Raw genomic sequence first — 27,643 nt, 5'->3', positions numbered from 1 at the left:
GCGGGTGAACTTTTCTCCATAGCTTGTGCTAAATAAGCATATTTATCATGATTATTGAGGTTGGAATCGTTATCATTTTTTTGAAATTGTCCCCAAAAACACAACCAGTTCTTTATATTTCCATCAAAAGTAGATAAATTGATTTTAGGGCAATGCAATGAATCGTTCGGTGTAGTACTCACCGCTCCGGAAACAGTAGAAGCCGAAGAATGTCCTTTTTTCTCATCCAAAATATAATGTAACGTCTTTTCTAAAACTCGCCACTTATCAATATAACTCTCTGAAATGTCGATTTCAATATTGATGTTTTCCTCAGTCTCTTCGGAAGCAAACAATAGTTCTCGAAATTCGTACTCACCCGCTACCATTAGTTTTGCTTTCTTTTCTACAATTTTTAATTTCAAAATTTTATCTTCGACAGTCAACTCATTTACACAGTTCAAAAAGTCACTATGAGCAATCGTAAAGAGTCTCCGATACTGTTTTCGAGAATTTTTTGTTTCTCCATTGCGAAAATATAACAAGCTCAAAAATTATAGCTTACTCGAATCGTAGCAGATATCCTGTCGCGGACGCCAGATGTCGGATATCGATTTCCAAACTCGATTATGGATCATTATTCCTAATTCTCAATACTCATGTGATGTAGTATATAAAACTCAATACTCTTCAAAAACTTACTAAAGCTTTTAATCTACTTTAACTACATCTAGTTACATTCACGAACATCTACTGTCTGTCCACGACAAGAACACTGCTAGACAATCGTCTATGTTTACGGCGGGCGTTATAGAAACAGGTTGCGGTAGGGACGATCCATTTTGAATGGGTGGAATCGGACAGAAGTCTGGGGGGGGGGTATACTTTTTCTTGGCGTCAATGTGAAGCGATAAAAGAAAACCTATTTCTCATTCGTCTTCTAGCTTCACATATCTTTATATTAGCTTAGCTGACTTCTTTTATATTTTATTAATCTTTTCTTTGGTTAATATTAACTGCATTTCATTATTTAATTTTTTTTTGTCTTAAATTTTGACATCTTTTAAAATGCCTTTTCGATTTAAGAAAGGAGAGACTTTAAAATCACAAGCACGTAAAATTGTGCATAATGTCGCAGAGTTTTACTCCGAAGAAACTGCAGCAAAATCTTTGAAAGTTCCTCTTCCACAAGCCATGAAAAGAGCTGCTCAGGCGACTGGAGTTTCAGAATTCTCTATTAGGAAAATTAAAAATGAAGTTTCGACACTGGACAAAACGGAAGTTTTGAGTATTCCTGGAACAACTGAAACTTTTAAAGCAAATTATACTCAGCTGTTTGTATAAGTAAAATTAATTGATTATTGATTTTGAATTTTTTATTTGAAGTGTATTGAAAATTTATTAAAAAAAGTTCTTGTAGTGAACTTTGAATTTCATTATTTTTTAAAGAAGTATATTTTACAATTCAGTATTTTATTTTCATCGAAATTATTGAATAATTTCCTTAAATGTACAGGTATAATTAATTCAGTTATCTCCTATCACAATCATTGCCAAGATAAAAAAAATGAGGAAAAAAAAAAAAAAACTTTGTTTTTACCTTTTGCTCTTAGTGTTAAATAATAATTATGAGAAATTGTATTTATAGTTTTAAAAGAAACAAGAATTACTTTGAAATTAAAAATAGTGATTCTATTATGCTATATGAAAATATTTAGAGATTAAAACGATTTAATTTCTTTTCTGGAATTGAATGAGCATATGCAATTGTTAAAAAGTAATTCTATTAAATTTTTATTGCGAAATATTATTCAACTATATAATGGTATGAAGAAAATATTATATTATAGATAGCGCATTACTTTTTTTTCAATAAAATAAAGAAAAATGGTCATTTATTCAGGCTTGTTTTCTCGCCTCCTGTTGTGTCAATAGCTTTCCTTCTTAACTATGATTCCAAGAATCTAAAAATTTATGCACGTTAATGGGAGTTAGAAGGATTAAAGTATTTAACGAGATTCCTTTCTACTCAGGTGCACTGATTGTGATAATAAAACGGTAAGAGATAAGTATTCTCAAACGGCGTTGATGGGCTTTGAATAGAAATGGGAAGAACATTGGGAGTGAAGAATTTTCAACCCCGAAATGATAAAATGCATGCAGGAATTTGGATCCTTTATTGCTTCGAGCTCATGACTACTGATATACATTGGAAAGAAAAGCTCATTTATCACTCTATTATTTGAATTGACAGTTCGTGAGAAAAAAAATTTTTCTTTCAAATAATTGTATTTCTTTTTCAAGCCGGGGGAAATGAATAAATGGTAATCTGGAAAACAAAAACAAACTTTTACCGCGTTTTTCGTAGAATAATGTAAAGCGATGTTGGGCTTATTTAGTTGTGTTCCTTTAAATCCGGGACATCTGGCACGTGCATGAATGAACACTTGAATTATCCTCAAATTCAGAATACTTTTACATATAAACTTTGCGTAATTAATTATGCTGTAAAAAGCTTGTGCATATTGAAAATAAGTTACAATCTAAGTTTGATTTTTAAAAATCTGAAAATTGATAGTATGGTAACCGTTAATTTTGTGTTGCAGGAAATAGTATATACATCAGAAAAAGAAATAAATATAAATTTGGAAAGACTTCGGGCATATTTAACAATGAACATTTTACTTTAGAACAGAATAAAAACAACCTTTTATAAAGATTATGAAATAATTACGATTAATTACGTTATAGTTTTTATGTTAAATTAGACAGATTACCTCGCGTTTGCTGCGGAGAATTTGATATTAATAACTTATATAAATTTAAAACAAATGAAATGAAGACGATTAATGTTCTTTCATGCATGATTTTATTTCTTAATTATTTTTTTTCTTCTTGAGCGATCGTTAGACGTACAAATAATTATTCAGTTTTTCTATTTGATTTGTTTTGTTCTTTGTATACATATGGCAGGAATATCAGATATCTTCAATATTCCGAGTATGCAAATGCTTTTCAGCTTAGTGAATTATTTTTTAAATTTGTTTTCAAGAATTAAATGCAACAATGCCAAATATCGCCAATTTGGAGCTAAACGTCCCAACGTAAGAAACTTGAATTAATTTCTACCTCAGCGAAATGAACTCTTCCTACAGTAACCTGTTTCTATAACGCCCGCCGTAAACATAGACGATTGTCTAGCAGTGTTCTTGGACACTGCAGGACAATAAAACTACGTGGACAGACAGTAAAACTACGACGTACACAAAACATTACATGAAAACATAAACATTGAAAAAGAAGTGTTCATAAAAAAAGAGGTTGCCAGATATAAGAAAGTCTAAAAATAATCTCATAACCAGTCAGTTTTCGACAGTAGGGTATACAAATTTTGGAAACAACAAAATCAATTTATTCTCTCTCTCTCTCTCTCTCTCTCTCTCTCTATATATATATATATATATATATATATATATATATATATATATATATATATATATATCCATTGCGAATACTGATTAAAGAAATTTTAATACTCAAGAAGGAGTATCTAATACTCAAATTAAGATGTTTTTTTAAAGAAAAGTATTCACTTAAATTAAGAATTTGCAAATGAATTTCAGCATTTCTGTGATATTTAATGCAGACAATTTTTAAGAATAAAATAAGGTACCTTAAAACAAAATTGATCAATTGAAATTTTCATGGAAGCCTCCTTTTCCTTCCTTTCGATCTAATAAAAAGTATCAATGTGAGCTTTTATAAGGAAGCGTTTCTTGTTTTCAAGCCTTGTTATACAATTTAAGCTAGAAAAGCTCTAAATAGTTGTTATGTCTGGAAACTCGGATCATCTAAGTGAACGTACTTTACCAAGTCGAAATTTTCTGCAAATGTGGTTCGTTCTTGAACGACGGAGTGAGTCCCACTATTCCCGTTCAAGAGCTACGGTACGGACGCAGCTATTCCGTTCGCGAACGACTGTATAGACCTTACTATTCCCCTTTCCGAACGACTGTGTGGAACTTGCTATTCTCGATTTCATACCCCTTAGAATTGCGGTTTGTACACAGGAAGGATGAGAAAGAAGAGGGGGTTGAAGGGGTTTCAATGTCGTTCAGCAAAAAGTTTGTGTATCATTTGCATTCACTCATTAAATAGTGTTATAACGGGGCCTCCGAGAACGAAGAGAGCAATAGAAGTTTTTAGAAGAGAAAGCACTCTTCTTATATGTATTTGATAGCACTCTTCACCGGTTATATGTATTTGAAATGGCTGACATATTATAAATATTATCTTTGTATATAACGTTTGGTGCATTGACAACGAATGACGTAAGATAATCAATCAATTTCATTGTAAAAATGACACTTCATGTCTCTGGTAACTGCTCTTTTGAAAAGAATAATTCCGCTTTTTAGAATACTACTGAAAATAATAAATGAAATGAGTGACATTTAGATCTAAAAGTTTATTAAAAAGAAAACATGTATAACTTCACCGTATCGGAAATATTTATAAAAATTATAATTTTGATGTGCGCAATACTAATTTAATCTAATAAACTGAAGTATAATTTTCATATTTAATCTCTGTAGTATCAGCCCAGACCAAGTACTGCAGGAAAAGTTATATTTCCGTCAATGAAAATACATTGTATAAAAATCTCGATTAAAGAATATTTACTTCAATATAAAAATTTAATTTTTCAATATAATGACTAATTAAAGCACGTGTTAATGCATATATTAAAGTTGAAGCATTCTGGTTAAAATTTCACATTTAAAACATTTTGGAAATGTTGTCTATCATGTAATAATTAGATATTAAGAGGAAAAACAAACCAGTAATTTGTATTTATAAAAAATAATTTCCTTTAAAAAATTGTGCATTTAAAATAAATAGTCACAAACCGACAGAAGAGTTAAACAAGTTTATATATTATTTCTTTAAACAAATAACCATTTATTCATCTTTTTCTTTGCTTTAAATTTTAGTTATTTATATTAATTCTCAGTTTGCATAAAATATCTGATTTAAAATTATATATATATATATGTTAGATTAAACCAGACTACTTTCTTCCACTGTAATATATTTGGTCCTGTAATATATTAATATGACCAATTAATATTATTTTATTATAAAAATAATATTAATTGGTTATATAATAATTATTTTATTTTGATTGCTAAAAATTCCCAGTATTAATGATAATTTAAAGTTGCATGTCCTACACACACACACACACACACACACACACACACATATATATATATATATATATATATATATATATATATATATATATATATATATATATATATATATATATATATATATATATATATATATATATATATATAATGATATTTTAAAATCTAATTTACACTTAATTAATTTCCTAATTTTTATCTTAATTTAGCCCATATTAACTTCATTCTAAAATACTCTCTTATTTCCTGATCCAATTCCAACTTTCTTATTTAATTCATTCAACACGAGTTCTAAAATTGCTAAAGTCGACAAGTTCCCACCCTCCGAATGAAGGGATAAAAAATTTTCCACCTAAGCTAATTCTTTTAAAAGATATTTAACCCCCCCCCCACTCCCCGCCTAAATCGACACGTGTAAAGAAAACCCTATCAGAATCTCATTGTATATAAGCACAAAATATTTCCCCCTCTTTTACGTTCTTCTGCTCTTATGTCGCATTGTGAACGGATGCGTTTTGTATTTTGTCCGTCCTTTTGTACATGAATATGCCTCCCGGGATGGAAGAAAAACGAAGTTTAAAAATTTCAAAGTGTCTTCTCTCTGCCTTTGGCCATGATTCTGCTTAAAAAATTATGTTTATATATATATATATATATATATATATATATATATATATATATAAGTTGTCCGATTTTCCTTAGAAGACAGTATTTTCCAAATTATAAAAATTATTATACAATTATTCAATCTACGTTATGATTTTGATTTCTGTTTTGGAAGCATTTTCTGCAATAGAAATGTTTATTGACTATCTTAGGGTAGACATTTAAAAAAAAAATATGAATGATGTTTGAATTTATAATGTACAAAGATTAGTAACTGTCAAAAATTCATATTCACTTTGAAAGAGAGGAGACATTTCCTCATGATATATTTTTGAGAAGGATTCATCTGTCTCAAACTCTTCTTTTAATTTTTACTACATGTTTCTCTTAGCTTCATCCGACTTACAAAAATGAATAATTTTGGAGAAAATACTGCTGATTTTTTTTTTGAAACGTTTTTTACACTCTTCATATTTTTGTTAGCGCAGCGGCATTTGATTACATTTTTAAGCTATTACGATATTGTTGATATTGATATCCATTATATACAGATGATGGCTTTAATTTTGATGTTTCAAAAACATTAATAGTATTTTTCATATTTAAAATCATGTTCAAAGCAATGGAGTAAAAAATCAGACACATCGAACACCAATCCAGAGGTAAAATTTCTAAGATGTTTCTCGAGTTCTTACAGGGGTTTAATTAGTTTTATCGGGGGAGGGGGGAAGCTGATTGTGCCACAAGAAACAACCCTCAACCGTCAAGAATATCTTATCTGAACGAGAAACAGGCATTCTCTATAATTCCTCTAATTGTTCGCCAAGTTTTCTTGCCAAATGTAGTTAATCTCCAGTAAATCTATTTGCGCTTACTTTGTAGAGCGCAAATAGTACTAATTAATGAATAGAAAGGTTATATGAGAGCAAGTTCCACTTTTCCGAAAAGACGGCATAGTAAGAAGGTTTTTTTCAGTGATTTATGTTTTTTCCCGTCATTTAATCGATGAATTTGGGGTGTTGCATGAGAAAGGGGTGTCGATTCCATTGAGGTTAAAGCATTTTTGCTTTGAAATTATCGTTTTTAAGTAAGGGACTTCAGAATGATTAGACTAAAAGGCGATTTATTGCACTGTGGCGGAGAAATATGTGCTGTAGAGTGAAATGAGAAAATCATCTTTTGATTTTTAATATGTAATAGAGCGGAAAGAATTTAATGTAATGAGTTTGGGTTTGAGGAATGCCCTAACAACATTTCAAAGATTTATAAATGGTTTTTTCTGGCCTAAACTTCGCTTTTCCCTACTTAGATGACATTCTAACTGCACCTGTTAGTGAGGAACAACACAGAATCATTTGTGTGTGAAATATTAAACGATTACGGACTTCGCACATAAGAAACATAATTATAGGGTTATTTAATTACTCCTCAAGGTTCACGACCCCTACCAGACAGAGTTCACACTATTTTAATTACATATTTCCAACACAAGCTCAGAGCATTCTTAGGCCTTATTAATTGTTTTCGGCGATATTTAAAGAATGCATAAAAAAATTAATATTTACTACTTGGCTACATTAAAGGTGCAGGACAAAAAACGAAAAAAAAAAAAATCAATCGAAAGATGAAGCTAAGGAACAATTTCAACGATGTAAAGATGATTTAGCCAATACAACAATCTTTTCATTTCTGAATCAGGAACTACCTCTGTCGATATATACAGAGGTTTCAAATTCGGCGATTGGATCGGCACTTCAACAATATGAGGATAATGGATGGAAACCTATTGCATTTTATTCTCCAAAATATAAAATTAAGCACAGAAGCATTAAAGTACTTACAATGGAGAATTATTAGGAATTTACCTCTCCATTAAACACTTCAAATTTTTACTGGAAGGAAGAACATTTAAAATATTCACAGACTATAAGCCCATAACCTTTGCATTTAAACAAAAACCAGAGAAAGCATCACTTCGTCAACTTAGATATTTACAATATATTTCCCAATTTTCAACTGATATATAGCACATTGAAGATCGAGTCAACATCGTTGCAGATACTTTATATAGAAGTGAAAAAAAATTTCTTTGATTGACTACGATAAAATAGCAGATGAAGAAAATATGAATAGAGAATTAAAGAATCTGAAGACATCAGGTATTTCCTTGAACTTCAAGCAGTATCCATTATCTTCTGGGAAGTCTTTGTGGTATGCAACGAATATCAGACCATATATTCCTGAAAGTTATAGCATGAAAATATTTCATCAACAGATGGTTTAAGCCCATTCTGGCATTAAACCATCTGTAAAGCTCTTATTATTTAAATTTATTTGGCTAAGTATCCAATGTGTAGCTTTGGACTCGATCTTGCATAACGTGCCAAAAAAAATTAAGATTAGTCGGCACAAAAACCAAGTTTCGATGATTTTCAACTATCTTCAGAAAGATTTAGTGACGCTTATATTGATCTCATTGGACCTCTAACACCGACAAATGGGAATATTTAATGTCTTATTCAGTGGGGATTTCCGCACAGGCGCTGGAGGCGGTTGCCTTGTGACCTGGGAGGGTCTCAAAGTTTTTATCATAGTGCAGAAATTTTTTTAATTGCAGACTTGCACACTTGTTTTTTTTTCTCACCTTTATTCATAACAAAGAGAAAAGAAACCCAAAGAAAATGAAGAGTCAAACGAAATATAGGGGAAAATAACTAAGAATGCAAAAACTAAAAATAAATAAATAATCTCAAAAGTAGTGATATTCGGGAAATTTTTAAAATAGAAAAAAAAAAGTGTAAAATATTGGGGAAAACCCCTTAAAATATCGAAGCCATTTTATATAAATTGCAAAATGATTACCAAAATCGTATGAATTGAATATTATTAACAACAGACTGAATTTTATCATGAACTAGAGACATTTTTATTGAATAATTCTCTGAAATATGGCATAAATTATCAAAAAAATACTCAGAGATAGATTATAATGCTGAAAAATTAAATTTTCTGTAGTCATTTTTTTTAAAAAAAATATGCTTGGTGTTAGTATTTATTGAAATTTTATTTCTTCCTTTTCAAATTCAAATCTTATGGCAGCTCAGAGCAAATTAGAGAGATGTAGTGAACAAAAATATCGTACGGATTCTTTAATAATATGAGTTATGTGACCGCCGAAATCTGAAGCTTAAAAATATTTTGCTGAAGAAACTATTAAGAGACGATACATAAATCGTTAATTAAAAATTTTAGAGACCATTACTACTAGCGAACCGACCGCTTGCCAAAAGCGGCTATTTATAATACAAATGCTTCAGTTTTTCTAATAATTTTACCGACAGGTGATCGAAGTCGTGCATGATCATAACTTTTGATAAATCAAAATGATATATTAGACAAAAGATGAAAAATAATTGGCGAAAATGCGTCATCTTATTCATTTGCCACAGTGTTGGTTATTGTCAAAGCTAATGAAAATTATAAAGTTAATGAATGACATTTGAATGAGAGGTCTAAAAATACGTGAACTTAACCCCGTCGACATCCAGGGAAAAGAATATATAGATTTGTCCCCCTGCCGACCATTTTCCAAACGTAATTTCATCGTCATTTTCCAAACGTCATTCGGTTGACTAAAAAGCAGTTACTTGGATGTGTCGACTGTTTTCCATATAGTAACTTTATAATGATTTTTAAATTATCTTATTCATTAATGCTCAACTCACCGCAATCGTTCCGAAGGGGTGAAGATTTTTGTCGACGAAACTTTTAATTTCTTGCCGAAGGGGGAGGGGTGGGGGGAATAAATGGTTTAATGAAGGGAGCAAATTTCTCCCCTGCATCTCAGCAATTTGTATTAAAAAGCAACAATTTTGCATGACGTATCTGGCAACGGACGAAATTATAGAAAGTGAAAGGAATTCATGATAATAGAATAATGGAAGCTGATACGAGAATCAAATAATTTGCAAGTCAAAATAAGAAATGCAATGCCATTCTTGTATAAATTATTCCATTTTTAATAGAAAAAAAGTTTTTACAAATGATTTATATTTAAAAAAAATCTTAAACTATACATTTCACCATAACATATTTACTTGGCGTTAGTTTGTTAAACTAAATATCTGTTAAAAGACAATTTTAGACAAAACGATTTACAAATATCACAGTTCTCCGGTTTATATTTTTGCTGTAATGTGCGTCTGAAGAGTTCTCTTTAAATATGAGCACACACATTTTTTATTACAACTGTTACATTCCAAAGATTTCATTTTCGTATGTGTCGACAAATGTTTATGTAAACTGACATGTTCAAAGAATTTTGAATTTCAAATATCACATGGATAAAGGCTTCCTTTTGTATGTGTCCGCATATGCATTTATAAATAATCCAGTAAAGTAAATGCTTTATTACAATGAACTCATCCATGGTTTCTCTTTTACATGTCACACGTAAATTCTTCTTTAAACTTGTTCTATTATAAGAGTTCCACTTAAAAAGGTTCCCTGTCATATGAATCTGAAAAAGTATTTTTTGAAATTCCATCTGTCAGAAACGGCTTTATAAGATAACTGACGGTCACTCTTAAGTATACGTCCGTAAATGTATCGTTATATCCGAGTTGTAAACAAATGTTTAATGACGCACATTAGATGCGCCCGGTTTATCTTTCATATGAAGCTGTAAATGTCTTTTTAAATTCGAGATGACAGCAAAGGCTCTACCACACGACTGACATGCATACGGCCTCTCTTTAGTATGCGTCCGTATATGTTTCTGTAAATTGCCCTTTATAGAAAATTCTTTATGACACACGTCACATGCATACGGTTTCTCTTGCGTGTGCGTTCGCAAATGCACTTTTAAAAACCAATTCTTAGAAAATGCTTTATTACAAATAATGCATGCAAACGGTTTCTCTTTCGTATGAGACAGTAAATGTATCTTTAATTCCGTGTTGGTATAAAATGCTTTACTGCAAATGTCACATGCAAAAGGTTTCTTTAGCGTATGTCTCCGAATGTGCATATGCAGAGTAGAGCTGTAAGAAAATGTTTTATGACAAATCTTACATAAGTAAGGTTTCTCTTCCGTATGCGTTAGTAAATGTTTCTTTAAACAAGCGTTCCTAGAAAATGAGTGACCGCAAATATCGCATGCACATGGTTTCTTCCCTTCCTTATGAATCCATAAATGCTTAGTTAAGGTACCCTTAGTAGAAAATGCTTTATGGCACACTTCACATGCAAACGGTCTCTCATTAGTATGTGTAAATAAATGTGTTCTTAGGGTATTCCTTCTAGTAAATGCTTTATGGCACACTTCACAAGGAAACGGTTTCTCATTAGAATGTATAAATGAATGTGTTCTTAAGGCATCCCTTCTAGTAAATGCTTTATGGCACACTTCACAAGAAAACGGTCTCTCATTAGAATGCATGCGTGAATGTGTTCTTAAGGCATCCTTTCTAGTAAATGCTTTATGGCATACTTCACAAGCAAATGGTTTCTCATTGGAATGCACAAATGAATGTGTTCTTAAGAAATCCCTTCTAGTAAATGCTTTATGGCACACTTCACAAGCAAACGGTCTCTCATTAGAATGTATAAATGAATGTTTTCTTAAGGTATCCCTTCTAGTAAATGCCTTATTACACACTTCACATGCAAACGGTCTCTCCTGTGTGCGAGTCTCTTTATGTTCAATTAATGTAGACTGTCGAAAAGGTGCTTTACAGCAAATCTCGCATATATATGGTTTTCCTTTCGTGTCGCTTTCTAAATGCGACAAATGAGAACAAGTTTTACCGCAAATTTCGAATGCATCAGGCTTCTCTTCTGTATGCAAGTCTTCCTTTGGAATTTCCTGCTGAGAAACCATTTGTCTGCATAAATCATATGGCTCTTTCATCGTATAAGTAATAAGAAAATATCGCTTTAAAAAAAATTTTCTTTGAAAAATCTCATAAGCCAAAAACAATGAATCTCAAATTCTAACGAAATTTCAAAGGCTCGAGTGAAAATGTGCATGCATATACTATGTAAATGAGTTTCCTTTTAGATGTTTGGATGGAAAGATGAGTTTTTACATTTCCTTGCAGTGAATATATTTTACTATTAAACTTATAAGCATAAAATTTCACTTTTCTATATGCAAATCAAAATATTCACAAAAATATGTAAAAATATGAGAATATTAGGCAGATTTAAAAATTTGAGCATATGAAAACATTTGCTCTTTTCTCTTTTCTGTCTTTGAATTCCAAACAACAAACATCGTATTTGACAGGTGGATTCACTACATCTGAAAGATCGGCTTCTTGTCGTTGACCCCTTCTTTCGGAAAGATACGGTGACTCTGCTGCCATTCTCATTGTCAGGGCACCCACACTGCAATTACACCATCCATCAGGCTTCCTCAATCAGCAACTTCAGAATCTAAATTTTTAAAAAATGTATTTTTACACTTAGAATTAATAAAAAAAATCGTTAAGCATATATAAAATTTTCAACAGGTCTAGAGAGTTTAAAAGTAAAGAAAATGCAAGTAAAGGGATGCTTAGAATAAAATGCCCAGATTTGAAAGGCAGCATCTTCGTTATAAAAAATAAATAAAAATATGGAATTAGATCTCAGAGATCACTTTTATGAATTATTATCCGTTTTATCTTGGGATCCGGTTGCCTCATCTATTTAGCATGTGCGAAAAGACTTTTTAAAAAATTAATACTTTCATGTTATACAATTTAGAGTTACTAAATTTAACTCCTTAAAAGGTTTCAGGAGCCTCGCACCTAATTAATAATTTTTCACTGCTCTGAAGATTTTGAATATATGACATTTCTATTCACACCCTGGGAAGCATATTTATCGGTACAAATTGCCTGGAGTTTCCATTCTAGAATAAGCAAAAGACAAGCAGAAAAAGAATGGAGTTTTTACAGGGTGGCTACTGAAGTTGTGAAAAAAATTTCCCTGACTAAATTTGCAACACTTTCTTAACTTACAGCTGCTAATTCTAACATTCGCCGTGCACAGAATCACTGTATGTGTACACTATACTTTAATAAAATATCTTTACGAGTTATTTAATATAAAGATAAATTTTCATGAAATTTAATTTTTTTAAAAATGAAATGAAGATCCAAAGAATAAACACAATTAAAACAGTATATTACATGTTTTATATGATAAACAATATTGGAAATTAAAAAAAAAAATACTTTTTTTCTAAAATTTGATAAGAATTCTAGAAAAAAATTTAAAGTACTCTTTACAACACAAATTAAATTATGTTAATAGTAAATTTATTATGATCTTTTCTCCAAATTTTAAAACAATTCAATAACTAGTTAGTGCTCTTTGCATAAGGACCAGAATGGTATGCTGGTATGCAGCATAAATATAAAAATAGTATGATTATACGCACCTAATAATATATATTTTAGAAAAGATTTAAACAGTATCTGCCAAAATATTATTTTAAATATTTTTTCTTCAATAATTCATACGAAATTACTTTTCATAATAAAGGCTTACGATTTATAATGAATAAAATGTGTTTTAATTCCCTTTATTATTAAAAATGCTAGATATAGGATACTAATTATAATAACTGCCTAAATATTATAATTAAAATGTAAAAAATTGCAAATAAAAACTATTAATTTCAAAACTGAAAGATCAATTATAAGAATAAAATTAAAAAATACTTAGTTTAAAACAACCAGTCCTGCTTTCAGTGAATTAAAAAAAATGTTAAAACCATTTTATTTATTTTTTGAAGCTTGCAATTTTTTCCTCAATTCTAACTCTTTTTTTTTTTTTTTCTTTCTTTTTTGAGCTATCTCAAGGATTTATTTATTTATTTACTTTTTATTGCTTTTAATTCTTTAAGCTGATATTCAGCAAAATTACAAGCCATTTAAAGTTTTGAATTGAGAACAGGTGAAACCTAAATTTACTCTCTCTCTTGGAAGTAAAAACCGACCTTCCTGAAAGGTTCAATTAGAGTCGCTACTAGCAACATTCAACAGCTTAACACTCTTCTTATCATAATGAAATTTCAAAAAGTTGCCATACACTTGAACGAAAATCGTCCTTGGTTGCTGTTGCTAAGATCGTTTTGGCAACATTAGGCTATTATTATGGAGAAATGATAGCGCAAAATCGCTTATCAATACCAAGCTTTCGTCCGCAATCCTTCCCCTGATTTTTAGATATTTTTACGAATTTTCCCGATTTTCCCCTATTTCCTAGTTTTGTCGACATCCTGTTTTAGGTAGACACTCGTACCTGACGATCCTGTTTAGCAACAAGTTTAAGCGATAATTCTTCGTCAAAAACTTTCGAGAAACTAAATGAAACTGAAAATTGGAAGAGTCGAAAGTCAAACGGGGAATTATTTCAGATCATAATCGAAGACGTCCTAATTACCTCTTTCCCTCTAAAAATGGCAATTGTAAGCTCATGCTAAAAAAATAGCAATTTTAAAGACACATGATATGCATTAAAAAGTTAAAACGTGCTAAAATAAGAGAAAAAAATTAGATAAAGCAATAAAAATAACAGCAATAATTTCAAGAGACAATCTTTAATCCTCTCGCTAATAACCCGGCCTGACCGTTTGATTCTAGAGGGTTGGTTTCTGCTTCGAACGATGCGTGCAGGATGTAAAGCGAGTTATCATCAAGGATGCAGACTTGGAGGAGAAACATCAACTATGGCATATATTCTTGCAAATGGCTTGATATTCATAAATATCTGAAGCCATTAGGCACTAAATTTGTATTTGTGTGCACTTTCGAAGTTGGATTCTAAAATTATTTTTAAAATTTAAATTATTACAAAAGTTGATTTTGTAGCTCAAACGAGGACTGAATCAATTAATGACTCTGTTAATGAAGAGTAGAAGGCGGAAGAGTCCATATGAAAAAAAAAAAAAAAAAAACATCCACATACGATTGCATTCATATTTTAACTACTTTCAGAAGATGAAGGTTAAAAAGCTATGCAAGAATACTTAAACGAGTTTATTTCATAAAATGAAAGAAAAGTTAAAATGTCGGAAGATAGCAATTAAACTTTAAGAATTGGCAATGAGTGATAGTTGTGATTAAAAGCTGAGAAATATTTGATATTTACATGGGGGAAAATAAGAGTTGCATACGAAATAACAAATTTTATTCGAATGAAAAACTTTTTGATTGAGGCTTCCATGACGCATTTTATTATATAGGATATATAATAAAATGTATTCCAGCTATGTTTTATTTCATTCCTATTTATGTCAAGGACTAGCTAGAGGAAGTAATCTCCCCAAAACTTACTCGCACATTCTCTAATAAATTTGCCATGTCAGAGAACAGAGAACACCTTGCATGGCATTGATGTGCAATAGCTACGAAATATTAACTTCTGCAAGAATTTAGTATTTTTTATTGAATTTATTGTGTCATCCTTAGCGAGTTATTTAGCGATTCATCCTTGGCATACATTAATAGTTAGACACGCCTTTTCTTCATCGAATGAAACAAATTTGGTGTAAAGACCGTATACCAAATTTCAGCTTTCTAGCTCAAAGCGTTTTTGAGTTATCTTTGCCACAGATAGAAAAACACATTTTCCAAAAATGTTTTTTTTTTTTTTTTTTTTTTAAGATTTTTAAAATATGGAGATTTGTTAAAATCTTCAGTTCGAATTTCTTGAAGATTATTACACTTTCTCTACAATACGTATACGAAAAAAGTAAAAAAAAGCATCGGACATTCAAAGCTATTTAGCATCATGCATTTATTGCATGTGAAATGTATGCAATAAAATTAAACAAAATGACTACTTTTAAATTATTCAGTATACTTAAGTTTTTCATTCCGAATCCAATAATCTGCTGCTATCTGTTAGGAAAGTAAATTTAAGTAATATTATCTTTTTATGGATCATAACTTTTCAGTTGCCAAGAGGAAAATTCTCCATTGTCTTATTCTTTAAACAAAAAAATGTAATCGCAGATAAAATTTCTTTTCTACTTATTGCATATAAGCAGATTATGTAAACAGCAAAACTACCCAAAATACGATAGCAAATAAGATTATGATTTTGAAATACATTACACTTCCGATTATCCGCGGAATTGGGTGGCGCGGCTAATCCGAAAAAAAAGCTAAAAACGGGTATAGCAAAAGAGAAAACAGTCATTCCAACTTTGAAAAATCGTTTTATGTACAATAAAACGTAAAATAAACAGCAGGAAATGTTTAACTAACGCTTAATATTTGAGTATATCACTCAAAACTAACTTAAAATGCATTTTGTTAATGAAAACAGAAAATTGCTTTGTACTTACGAGAGGCGTCAAGGATACACAGAAAAATGAATACATATGTACTGTTTTAATACTGTAATGTATTATGTAATTACAAAAGCATAACTGTAGAACTACACCTTTTTGAAGAAATCAGTCATTTGTGTTTGCTTCTTGCTTTGGAAGCATTTTCTCTTTGCTTGGAAGCAAACAAAAAAACTTAGTGCGGCAGGCTCAGATAATCGGGAGTCTACTGTACTCCTAAACCTCTCATGTAAGGAAAAGCGGGAATAAATCTATAGTGATTAGTTGAAAATCGACCATTTTGAATGTTGATCTTCATTGAAAGTAGAAATATAAATACAAGTACTGATAATCAAGACGATTGTGAAGGGAAAATTTTTAAATTTATTTTGAATGGACAGATTTTAGATGTGTTTTACACAAAGAATTTTTTTTCTTTTTAATTCTAGAAAAAACATATTTACATTTGGTCTTTAAAATTAATAAATATTCTCTAAACTGAATTCTTAAATTCTTACATGATTTCCCCACCCCCTTAAAAATGCAATGTAATCATTTCACTATATTTAAAATGTAAAACAACTTATATAAAATCACATTTTGAATAAAATAAGCATCCTACAATTATCTATTCATTAAGTTAAGCAAACTTTCACAGAAATGAAATAATTATTTTTCATTATGAGCTCTCGGCAATATAATTTATTTTCTACATTAAAGCATTGGCTAAGATTTTTGCTTTAGGATCATAACATTGCACTACTTTTGTTAAGGCACAAAAGACCAATGTGTTTTGTGCAACAGTGGATATATAAAAATCATTTTTTTTTAAGAGAGAGGGGTGGATACTGGAATAAATTTTGGAATAATTTTAAGTTAGTGTCTATTTATTAGAATATTTCTTCACCACTCACTTCACTTATAATATACTATTTTCTAATAAAAGTAAATAACAACAATAATTTCAGCTAATTAATACCAAAACACCCACTGTTTCTGAAAAAGGTCAATTTTCTCCTTTAGTCAATAATTAGAATTTTTCCCTTCAAAAGTTTTTTTTTTTTTTTCCCCTTCTTCTTCTTGCATTTTTAGCAAATTATTTATTTTATTATTAAAACAAAAAAGAAAGTGTTTGCTCAATCTGAAACTTTTTAGTTTGTTCACCACCACTTTAAAATAAATAAAAGTGACAGTTAAGATTTGTTTTAGAATAATATTCAAGAAAGATGACACTTCACATAAAGACTAAATAATATTAAAAATGGCATTTTATACAAGTTGAAAAATATCAATCTAGTTCAATTCAAAATATTTAAAATACACCAATAATACTAATTAATTCTTTAAAAGCCTTCGTCCTTCTTGTACTGCCATAATAAATATTTTTGAGTAATATATATAAAAAACGAAATTCATGTTACATGTAAAATAAAAATCTATTGATTTGTTCAGTATCTTTTTAATTTGTAAATAAATATCAGATCAAAACAGTTCTTAATGGTGTGATATGAAATATAAACAAGGAAATATTTGTTTTACTGAAATATCTGATGGGAATTTACAACAACTTACTTTTTAGCAGCATTTATTATCAATATACTATCTTCAACAAATAAAAATACTTAATAATACTTCAACAAATAAAAATACTTAATAGAAATTAATTCAATTATTTAATTTTCATTACTTGGTAAAAAGAGTGTATTATTACTTTTTATTAAATATGATATAAAGAGAAAGCAATTCTTATCAAATATTCTCATTTAAAAACTGATGAATTTTGTAGTATTTCTTAGGTCCTAAATATGTAAAATATGAAAGCTAAAAAAACCTTTTGAATTTAAAATAAGATGTTGTGTTCTTTTTACATGTATATTAGAAGATACATTTATCATTATATATATATATATATATATATATATATATATATATATATATTATTGGACTTGAAGTTCTATATTAGAATGCTTATGAATAAGAATTCATAAAACAGTTGGTAAAATATATTCATAAGAGTGCCGTTGTATTTTACCATTTTTTACATTCATATTTTCAACAAAATAAAAATTCTATTGCATGAATCTTTAACTCTAAAGGAAATATGGCAATGAAAAGCTAGTGCATTTAATTTAAAAAGGAGTACAAAAAATATATATATTTTTTTTATCTCTATAAATGTTTACAAAATAGAGATAGACACGTTGAAATTGAATAAATAAAATATACAATTTAATAAGAGCAACATACCATCAAAATAATATGTTTCAAATCAATTTCAAATATCAGACATGCTTTATTCACAATTACCTACAGTTAAAATTTCATGAATTAAATTTCAAATTAATAAAACGGCGAGATAAATAGAATTTTATGTAATTTGAGATTAATGTCTATTGCATAATATTGTTTTCTTATTAAATTTAAGCTATACTAATTCATTACAAAAAAAAATGCAGCATAAACACTTTAAAAAATGCAATTTTTGAGTGATATTATGATAATAAAATTCAAATATTACATAATAGAAAAATTTCACAAGTATAAATAAAGTAAAACAAAAATAAAGTGATTATTTAGTATATTATTGAGTAAAAATTAAAATCCCACTTCTCAACAATTAAAGAGCACATTTTGGAAATAAAATTTGCATTGTTATTGTTCAGATTCATTTTCGACAAAAATCATTTATATAGCCATACATAAGAGTATACGAAATTAACTTTCACATAACTCATATGTATAAACATTAACTAGCAGAATGAAGAAATGCTTATGGTAAAAATAATATTTTCTTCACAATGTTATTCTTAAAAACAAAATTTTAACATAATAAATTTATTACCTGTAAGATACTTAATTGTTAAATGCATGCTAGTATTTAATCAAACAAAATCACCTCTTAACAGAAAATTTTGCAACTAAAATTTGACTAAGTTCCCTCAAGTGAAATTCTTCGATATACAATAACAAATTATGCTTCAAAGGAAATATTATTAGGTGCTTGCATGTATTTTTATCCACAACATCCATTGATAAACAAGCGAAGTATCTATATAAACAACAATGGTTTTGGGTTTTATTAATTTACTATTACTTTACTGTTATCATTTTGAAAGTTTTCCATTTAGTATTATTGAATTATTCAGTGCATAAAGACTCCAAACTGCATTTTTAACATTCATTGCTTTTTTGTTTGATTTAAAGAAATCTGCTGCTGGAGTGCATTAGACACTTCTAGAAAGTTATAGTGTTGCTGCTTTATCATATCCCAATTGTCAGTTTTGGTTGCAACAATTTAAGAGTGGTGATTTTGATGTCAATGACAAAAAACAGCCTGGAGGATCAAAAAAATTCAAAGACTATCAATTGGAAGACCTACTGGATGAAAATGGGAAAAAGTTGTAAAAATGATGGAACATATTTTGATTGATATCTACTGTACCAATTTTTCTCAATAAATGCCTTTTTAAAGTGAAAAAATGATCAAAATACAGGCAAGCACCTAATATTTTGGTGGCATTTCCTTAACATAACAAATTACAGTATTTATTTATTCAATGTCCTTTCAAATGTAAAAGTTTTTCTTTTAAGTGCATATGATGGATTAAAATTTTAAAAAAATATTTCCTATTATAGTAAAATTATCCTATTAAGGATGAGTATGCATGGCAAAAATATATTTATATCATTAGCATACAATTTTCAAATAACTGCATAATTTAGCTTTTTATATCATAGTAAATTTTAAAATATATAATTACTAAAGCTTGCATTTCATATCATTCTAAAAGAAAATAAATAAGGAAGAATGAAAATTATTTAGGTAAAATGCAGTGCTAATCAATGATTAATGTTTTTAAATTCTTGAATTTAGAATGCAAAATGTTGCTTTACCAGTTCTGGTAAAAGAAATGGGTTATATTTAGTACTCTGGCCTCTAACTAGGTCGTAGTACTGCTTGCATATATTTAATACTCATTTTTAGTATTTTTCAACCTTTACATGAATTTGACCCCCGATTCTTCTGTTTTATTCAATTTGCAAATTTATTTTAGCATTTTTGTAATATTTAACACAAAAACTTTTAAAAATAAAAAGAGATACCTTGCATCAAAATAAATAAATTAAAAGCTTACATGAAAGTATTCTCTGTGTTTTCTTTCAATCCAGTAAAAATCATCAGTGTTAGCATTTATAAGCAATTATTTCTTGTTGACCTATCTTCGCATTTAAATATTCCGATTTACGGCAAAAATTGTGATGATTTGTTAGTTAACTTACGTTTTAGAATAGTTTAGTATTCTTAACACAAGACAGAGACACTTGTCAGGTAATTTACTTATAACAATGATAGAAATTGATTAGAGTATTTACAGATGAAATAGAATGAAATTGATCAAATGGTCAGTTAAACAACGAAATGAATATCTAAAGTTCATTTTCTTCAAATAAATACGGCGCACGGGATTTCTTTCTCTGCGATACGGCATAATTCGAGAAATTGACACTTTCTAGAGATCGACCAGAGCATGTCAACCTAAATGAGTACAATCACAGCACAGCTTATACAGACATGAGGATGGTTGATGTGAACTTTACTGTGATTGGACTCCTAAAGGTTGACATGAGCGTGGTGATTCCTCCACTTATTGCTTGTTACACTTCGAGATTCAAATGTTAAATGTAGTTTTTAGCGCAACTTTCAACTCTGTCAAATAAATATATCCTCTAACATATCAGTATACTCTGTTTTTTTTAATCCCACTCTAAACTTTTGACTGAGTTTATAATGGCCTAGGATATACTTCCTGAACAAGTGCTTATATATTCAGGATAGTGAATGGATATGAGAAGAATGTCTTTCATTGTTATATTTAAGGCGCATATTTATTGTATACATTTTATTTTCTTGCTTACTCATGATAGCATATTCTTTATATTAAATATGAATCAAAATATTGACTTGTTATTCTAAAGATGAAAACTTATTGCGTATGTTTTATCTTTTTGTTAATTATAGATTCTCTTGATATCTCTGTAGTAGGGCCTGAATTTACTTTCAGAGCCTGCAAAAAACGTTCTCTTACAAGATTCTATCTTCAGAAATATTTTCCATTTTTATCAATCATGACATTTTTCTTTAATTGTGTAAACGTTAGAGTTTCGTTTATTCTCTTTTATTCAGTCAGATTGTGCAGATATCCAGATTTTCTTCTTTTGCTTTAAATTCTTTATTCTTTTGAATTCACTTTTATGCTTAATTCAATTAGGAGAAATTAACCATTTGCATTTCTAATTTACTACTTTTACATAATTTGTATGTTAACAAGTCTTAACTTTTTTGTTAAATAACAAAACAATTTGCATACTGAGCACAAAATAGGTAGACTGAATTAAAAAAAAGGGGGGGGGAAGAACTTTGAAAATATCAAATTGTTCAAATTATCAAAACTTAAACGGGCTGAGCCGATATCTCTGAAAGAAAAGAAGGGGTATCAGCTGATCCTCGACCCTCCAGGGAGTGGAAAGAAAATCCCAGAAACACAAAACATTCTTCTCTTGTGTTCTAAGGGTCCCATCCCCTAAACGTGAATAAAGGAAAAAGGAGAAATCTGTGAATGGGTTGAAAAGTGAACGTATCGGTTGTTCTTGGAATTATCGTATCGCTCAATTGCATATCACTGAAATTTATCGGAGCGATGACTTAACTGGAAAATGTGAAGTTACCGCTCCACTTCATTGGAGTGACCTTGACTTTTCCGATATTCGCATTTGACGATGCACTATTCCATAAAGATCATTTTTAACTGCTTGTCACATGACTTTGATTGCAAATATTCTATTTACTGCTGACGCCATCTACTGGCAGAATATAGAACTTAAGTAAACATTTTAAAGAAATGACATATATATATTTCATTCAAATTTTTCAGAAAATGGTTTACTCCAATAAAGAAATTAAATAAATAGTTTTGAAAAAGGATCAAATTTAAGAAGTAAGCTGAAATAGATTCTTTGGGGAACTATTGTGCGAGTTTTTATTTATGACGTCGACAAGGAGCAAGGTAATTTGCACAATATTTTGGCAGTGGCATTGAATGTGACAGAGTATTGTTTCTATCAACTTGGAAATTTTTTTTAAAAAAGTATATTTTATACAACTATATGCGCAAGTATAAACAATTCACTTTATGCCCTAAGAATTTGCTTAGAATTGAAGTTATTCCTGACCACACAATTCCTCTCCGGTCAGTTGCAATTGCTCCGTCCAATGGAAGCGGCCAAGAATTCATCAAATGTATGTGTGAAACACCTTAGAACAAAGTGCCAAAATATGAAATGTCTTTGCTTGAAAAATGTAATTCAAAATGCCATTCAAGCCTACCATGTTGCAACAAGTAGTTTAATTTTAACTTCTTATTTCTTATGTGAAAATTTTGTTTCCCTCAATAAGAAAGGCATAAATTTTGTTTCGCACAACTTTCTTTCTATTTTTTTTTCTTTACATATTGTGAATAATTTTTTTTTTAATGGCACTCACATAATTTTTTCAGAATGACAATTTGAGTGATTTTAATTGTAGTTCTTGTTAGCTTTTTATTTCGCCTGTTCTTAAATTATTACTGTTATTTTTCCTTTTCATTTACAGTTTCTTTCTTTTTGTTAACAGCTATTTCAAATGTTCAAGTGAAAGAAGTTTTAAAAAGTATTAAATAATGTTCTTATGTTTTGGTTTTGCAATAACATTTTTGTAATTATTTTTATTTCTTCGTAAGTGTAAAAAAAATTAGAAGAATACATTTATTGTAAACTTCAAAGAAAAATGACAATTCTTTAAAATTTGTGATTCTGTAGGTATTTTTGGATAATCTTATCTGAATAGTTCATAATTATTTCATGTTTCATAAAATAGTAACACATACTTTACTCCCATTAGTTTAAGGTATTTTTATTTTTATATTGTATATATAAAAATAATATTACATATATAAAAATAATATTATATATATATATATATATATATATATATATATATATATATATATATATATAAGCATTATTTTATGTGAAGCAGAATACAGGTGCGACAAGCAGAATGGGCTAAATTAAGAAAAAGCTTTGGAAATTAATTTAGATTACATTTAGATTTTAAAATATCATTAAAAATTTTCCCCCACCGCAAGACGTGGAAGTGGTGTCTGAGAAAGAGGTTAAGTTTAAAAGTATATTGAAAGTGACACCTAAGTTTCTCCTATCTTTCATTATACAAACATTTATACAGAAATCCCATTCAGCATTTTATATTAGAAACATAAAAAGAATTATATTTGTTAAAATAGTGTATAAGCTTCAATAATCATCAATAATAACAACAAAACATTAAAAATTAAATGATATGGAGCACGCATGTCTTCTGGCTATTATTCTGTAGTTCACTTAATTTGGTGAAAATAATCTGACAGGCTTACTTACAATATTCTTAAATTCTTGAAAGTCTAACTCAACAAAATTATTAAATTAGAAATAAAGTATTAAATTATTAAATATAATATCAATATTGTTATAATTTCACCCAAATGAAATATCTGTGTAGTGATTGGATTTTGAAGCGTTAAGAAAATAAACGTTCATAGATGGCGCTAGGCAACTAGCGCGAGTGTAATTCAAAGAGTGAGGTCATTCGAATGTTGGCTCTTGGTGGAGAAGGAGTTACTGAGCAGAGTAACTCGAACGAATCTGAAATAAATCTGTTAAGTTTTCTATTTGCCTAATTTTTTTCAAAGCACTCACGAACCAGCCACGACATTTGGCGCAGTCGACCAGATTGAGAATCGAGTGCTATTTTTGACGAACTTGAAATCGAACTTTATTTGATAAAGGTGTGTGCTTTCGGTATCGATATGGCCTTCCTAGGCAGTGCGAAAAAGGAAGATTTGAAGTTGTTGGCGGAAGAGCTGGGTGAAACTGTTTCATTAAAGATGAAAATTGTGGACTTAAAAAAATTAATTATTGGAAGTGAAAATTACGAGGAAGAGTTTGTGAAGAAACAAATGATAGTTATCATAGAGGATAGAAAAGAGAGAGAAGATCAAAAACGAAAGCAAGAAGAACGAGAATTTGAAGAAAGAAAAATTAAAGAAGAACGAGAATTTGAAGAAAGAAAAATTAAAGAAGAGTGGGAATTGCAGGAGAAAAAGGCACAAGAAGAACGAGAATTCGAACTTGAGAAACTGAAGCTGCAATATTCCAGTGTACCCGTGGATGTCGAATTACCAACTCCCAAGATAGAACTCAGGCACGTGATGCAAAAATTCGATGAAAAGAACAGTGATATCAGTTTATATTTGCTGTTGTTCGAGAGACAAGCCGAGTGGGCTCAAATAAAACGAGAAGATTACGTGTCGCATCTATTAGGGTTATTGCCAACGGATATAACCCAACTCATCGCTCGAGAGCCAATCGAGAAAGTTAAGGACTATGACCACATCAAGAGTTTATTAGTGAAACGATTTAAACTCAGCCCGGAAAAATTCAGGCAAAAATTTATGACTCATTTTAAAAGACCGGAGACTACCTGGTGCGATTTTACTTACGAACTTAAAAATTATTTTGAGCAATGGATTCAAGGATTGGAAATAACTACTTTTGAAAGTTTGTCGGGTTTAATCATAACAGAACAGATAAAGCGAAAAGTACCTACGGATGTTAAAGAACATTTTATTGATGTTTGGTCACAATTCACGAATCCAAACGAAACTGCAAGCAAATTAGATGATTATGAAAATGTGCGATCAAACAGTGTGAGGAAAAAGAAAGAACTATATCAAGAGAATAACTTTTCTAAACATCAAACCTACGACGAAAGAGAAGAGAGACATTTTTCGGAACGGAAATATGTACCCCCGCATCAACGAGAATTCAGAAACAAAAACTTTCATAAAAACGAAACTACAAATTCAAGAAAAGTAACAAGGGACTGTTACGTTTGTGGATTGTCGCATTTTGCTAGAGACTGCCCAAATAGACATAAAAAATCGCAGTTGAGAGAATCTGCGGCAGAAAAGAAACGGGAAGACATTTTAACCGCGGAAATTCAGTCGGAATTAATTAATGGTGAAAAAAGCTTAAATATCAATCCTTTACAATACGTTGATATTTGTGTGGACAATAGAGAACTGAAAACCCTAGTTGACTCAGGTGCTATGATACCAGTTTTAAATTCTAAATATGTGTCGAGTGAACAAAAAGGAAAAAGAAAAATCATTTTAAAAAGTGCATTTGGAGAAAGGATTAACGCTACTCTTTCGAGTTTCCAAATATCATTAAAAGATAAAAACAACGAAGGATTTTCCAGACCTATTGAGATAGTTGCAGCTGTCACGGATAGAATTCAAGAGCAATTCATCATCCCCCCCTCTGTATTAAATTTATTGGGAGAAAGCATAAACCACAGCCGCAGCCAAAACTTGTCTGGATTAGAGGCGCCGATGGAAGAGAGCTTTGATGAATTTATGATTTGTTGTGGAATTAGTCAGAGCGAAGAACAACCGAGCGGAAATGAAAGCGATTCTTTGGATAAGAAAAACAAAATTAATGCGTTGAAAGAAGAACAAAGAAAATGTGATACTTTTCTGTCAGTAAGAAAAAATTTATCCCTTGGAAAAGGAAACTTTTTTATGAATGATGAATTAATATTCCACCGGGATAAAATATTAGGCGAAAAAGTGAATCAGTTGGTTTTGCCCAAAAATAAGAGACAGCAAGTTCTTAAATTAGCACATGAATCAATTTTCGGATGCCATATGGGATTAAAAAAGACTAGTGAAAGAATTAAATACAGTTTTTATTGGCCAAATATGACAGATGATATCAAAAACTTTTGTAAATCCTGTAAAGAATGCCAGTTGAGGAGTCCGGAAAAAATGATTGATAAAATTCCTATTACTCCTGTTCTCCGTCCGGAATTGCCATTTGAGATAGTAAATATAGACCTAATAGGACCCATTAAACCCCCTTCTGCTCGTCGGCATAAGTATGTATTATGTCTAATGGACCAGCATTCTCGATGGCCTGAGGCTATCCCTCTTCGTTCGTTAACGGCTAAAGCTACGTGTGATGCTTTATTGGAGATATTCATGCGGACTGGAATACCCAATGTTATTGCAAGTGATAATGGAACAAACTTTATTTCTAAGTTAACCCAGGAATTCATGAAAAGATTAGGTTGTGCTCCCAGATTTACGACGCCTAACCATCCAGCTGGGAATGGCCTTATAGAAAGGTATAATAGGGTGTTCAAAAATTCACTCCATCACATTATCAGAACTGATCCGAGTAATTGGGATAAATACATTCCATATATGCTTTTTGCGTACAGGGAAGTTCCTAACTGTACGACGGGTGTTTCGCCATTCAAGTTGATGTATGGACGTGAAGCACGAGGACCTCTCAGTTTTCTAAAATCGAGCTGGTGTGGTGATATTGCCATTCCGTTAAACATGGAGAAATCAGTTGTGGATTATTTACAGGAGCAAAAAATAAACTTAGAAAGAGCTGCAGAGGAAGCATCTCTCATCGCTTCTGGTAAACAACAGGCATATGCAGAATATTTTAACCGCCGAACCGCTTCTAAGGAATTTAATCCAGGTGACCAAGTTTATTTATTAATACCTGATTCATCGAACAAATTGTATGCCCGTTGGACTGGTCCTGGAGAAATTATCGAGCATTGCCCTCCACATTCATATAAAGTAAAACTTAGCGATGGAAAAATTCGGCATTGTCATGCAAATAAAATTCGGAAATACTATCCAAGAATTAATGCTGTAGGCATGATCTTTGAAGATGATGCAGACTTTGGAGAAGTTTATTCATCCCCCAGTTATAAAAATGTATGTTACCGGAAAGAGATATTTGAACAAGTGGATTTGCGACATCTTTCTGTGGAAGTGAAATGTCAAATCCTGAACTTATTGTGGAATCATCATTCAATATTTACCGGACAAGTTAGAGTTGCAAAGGTTGGTCATCACAAGATAAAATTAGAGGACGATAAAGAAAGGAAAAAACCTTACGTGTACAGGATTCCTGAAGCGTTGAAACCTCAAATAGACTCCCAAATCGAAGAACTCCTAAAATTAGATCTAATCGAAGAGAGCTCAGCTGACATTGCTTATCCTATAGTCTGTGTAAACAAGAAGGATGGATCTATCAGGATGTGCGTGGATTATCGAGCTTTGAATGCAGTGACTAAAACCGACGATTTCCCCATGGAAGACGCAACGGAATTAATATATTCCATAGGACAGGCAAATGTGATTAGTGTGTTAGATCTTTTGAAGGGGTACTATTCGCTTCCCATGGAAGAAGATTCGCGGGATTATACATCTTTTAAGACCCATAGAGCACAATATCGTTTTAAGGTAATGCCTTTTGGGCTGAAAAATGCAGCTGCAACTTTTCAAAGGGAAATGAACAAAGCATTGTCGCCATACAGAGAATTTTGCCGTGCTTATAT

General features: G+C 30.4%; 1 protein-coding gene across 1 annotated transcript; it reads right to left on the bottom strand.

Moving 5' to 3' along the window:
* Nucleotides 1-9,883: 9,883 nt before the first annotated feature.
* LOC129989412 (zinc finger protein OZF-like) lies at nt 9,884-20,630 on the bottom strand. The gene is made up of 2 exons (XM_056097935.1): nt 20,262-20,630; nt 9,884-12,236 (listed from the first exon to the last, which is right to left on the bottom strand). Exon 2 carries the CDS (start codon nt 11,707-11,709, stop codon nt 10,435-10,437), a length of 1,275 nt encoding a protein of 424 aa, XP_055953910.1. The 5' UTR covers nt 11,710-12,236; nt 20,262-20,630; the 3' UTR covers nt 9,884-10,434.
* Nucleotides 20,631-27,643: the final 7,013 nt, after the last annotated feature.

Source organism: Argiope bruennichi, chromosome 10, assembly GCF_947563725.1.
Source record: "Argiope bruennichi chromosome 10, qqArgBrue1.1, whole genome shotgun sequence".
Classification (NCBI taxonomy): domain Eukaryota; kingdom Metazoa; phylum Arthropoda; class Arachnida; order Araneae; family Araneidae; genus Argiope; species Argiope bruennichi.
The sequence above is the reverse complement of the archived record's forward strand: the minus strand, read 5'-3'. Positions and strand labels throughout refer to the sequence as shown.

Excerpts from the sequence above, each read along its gene's own strand:
- LOC129989412 (XM_056097935.1), bottom strand. The coding sequence starts at position 11,709 with ATGAAAGAGCCATATGATTTATGCAGACAAATGGTTTCTCAGCAGGAA.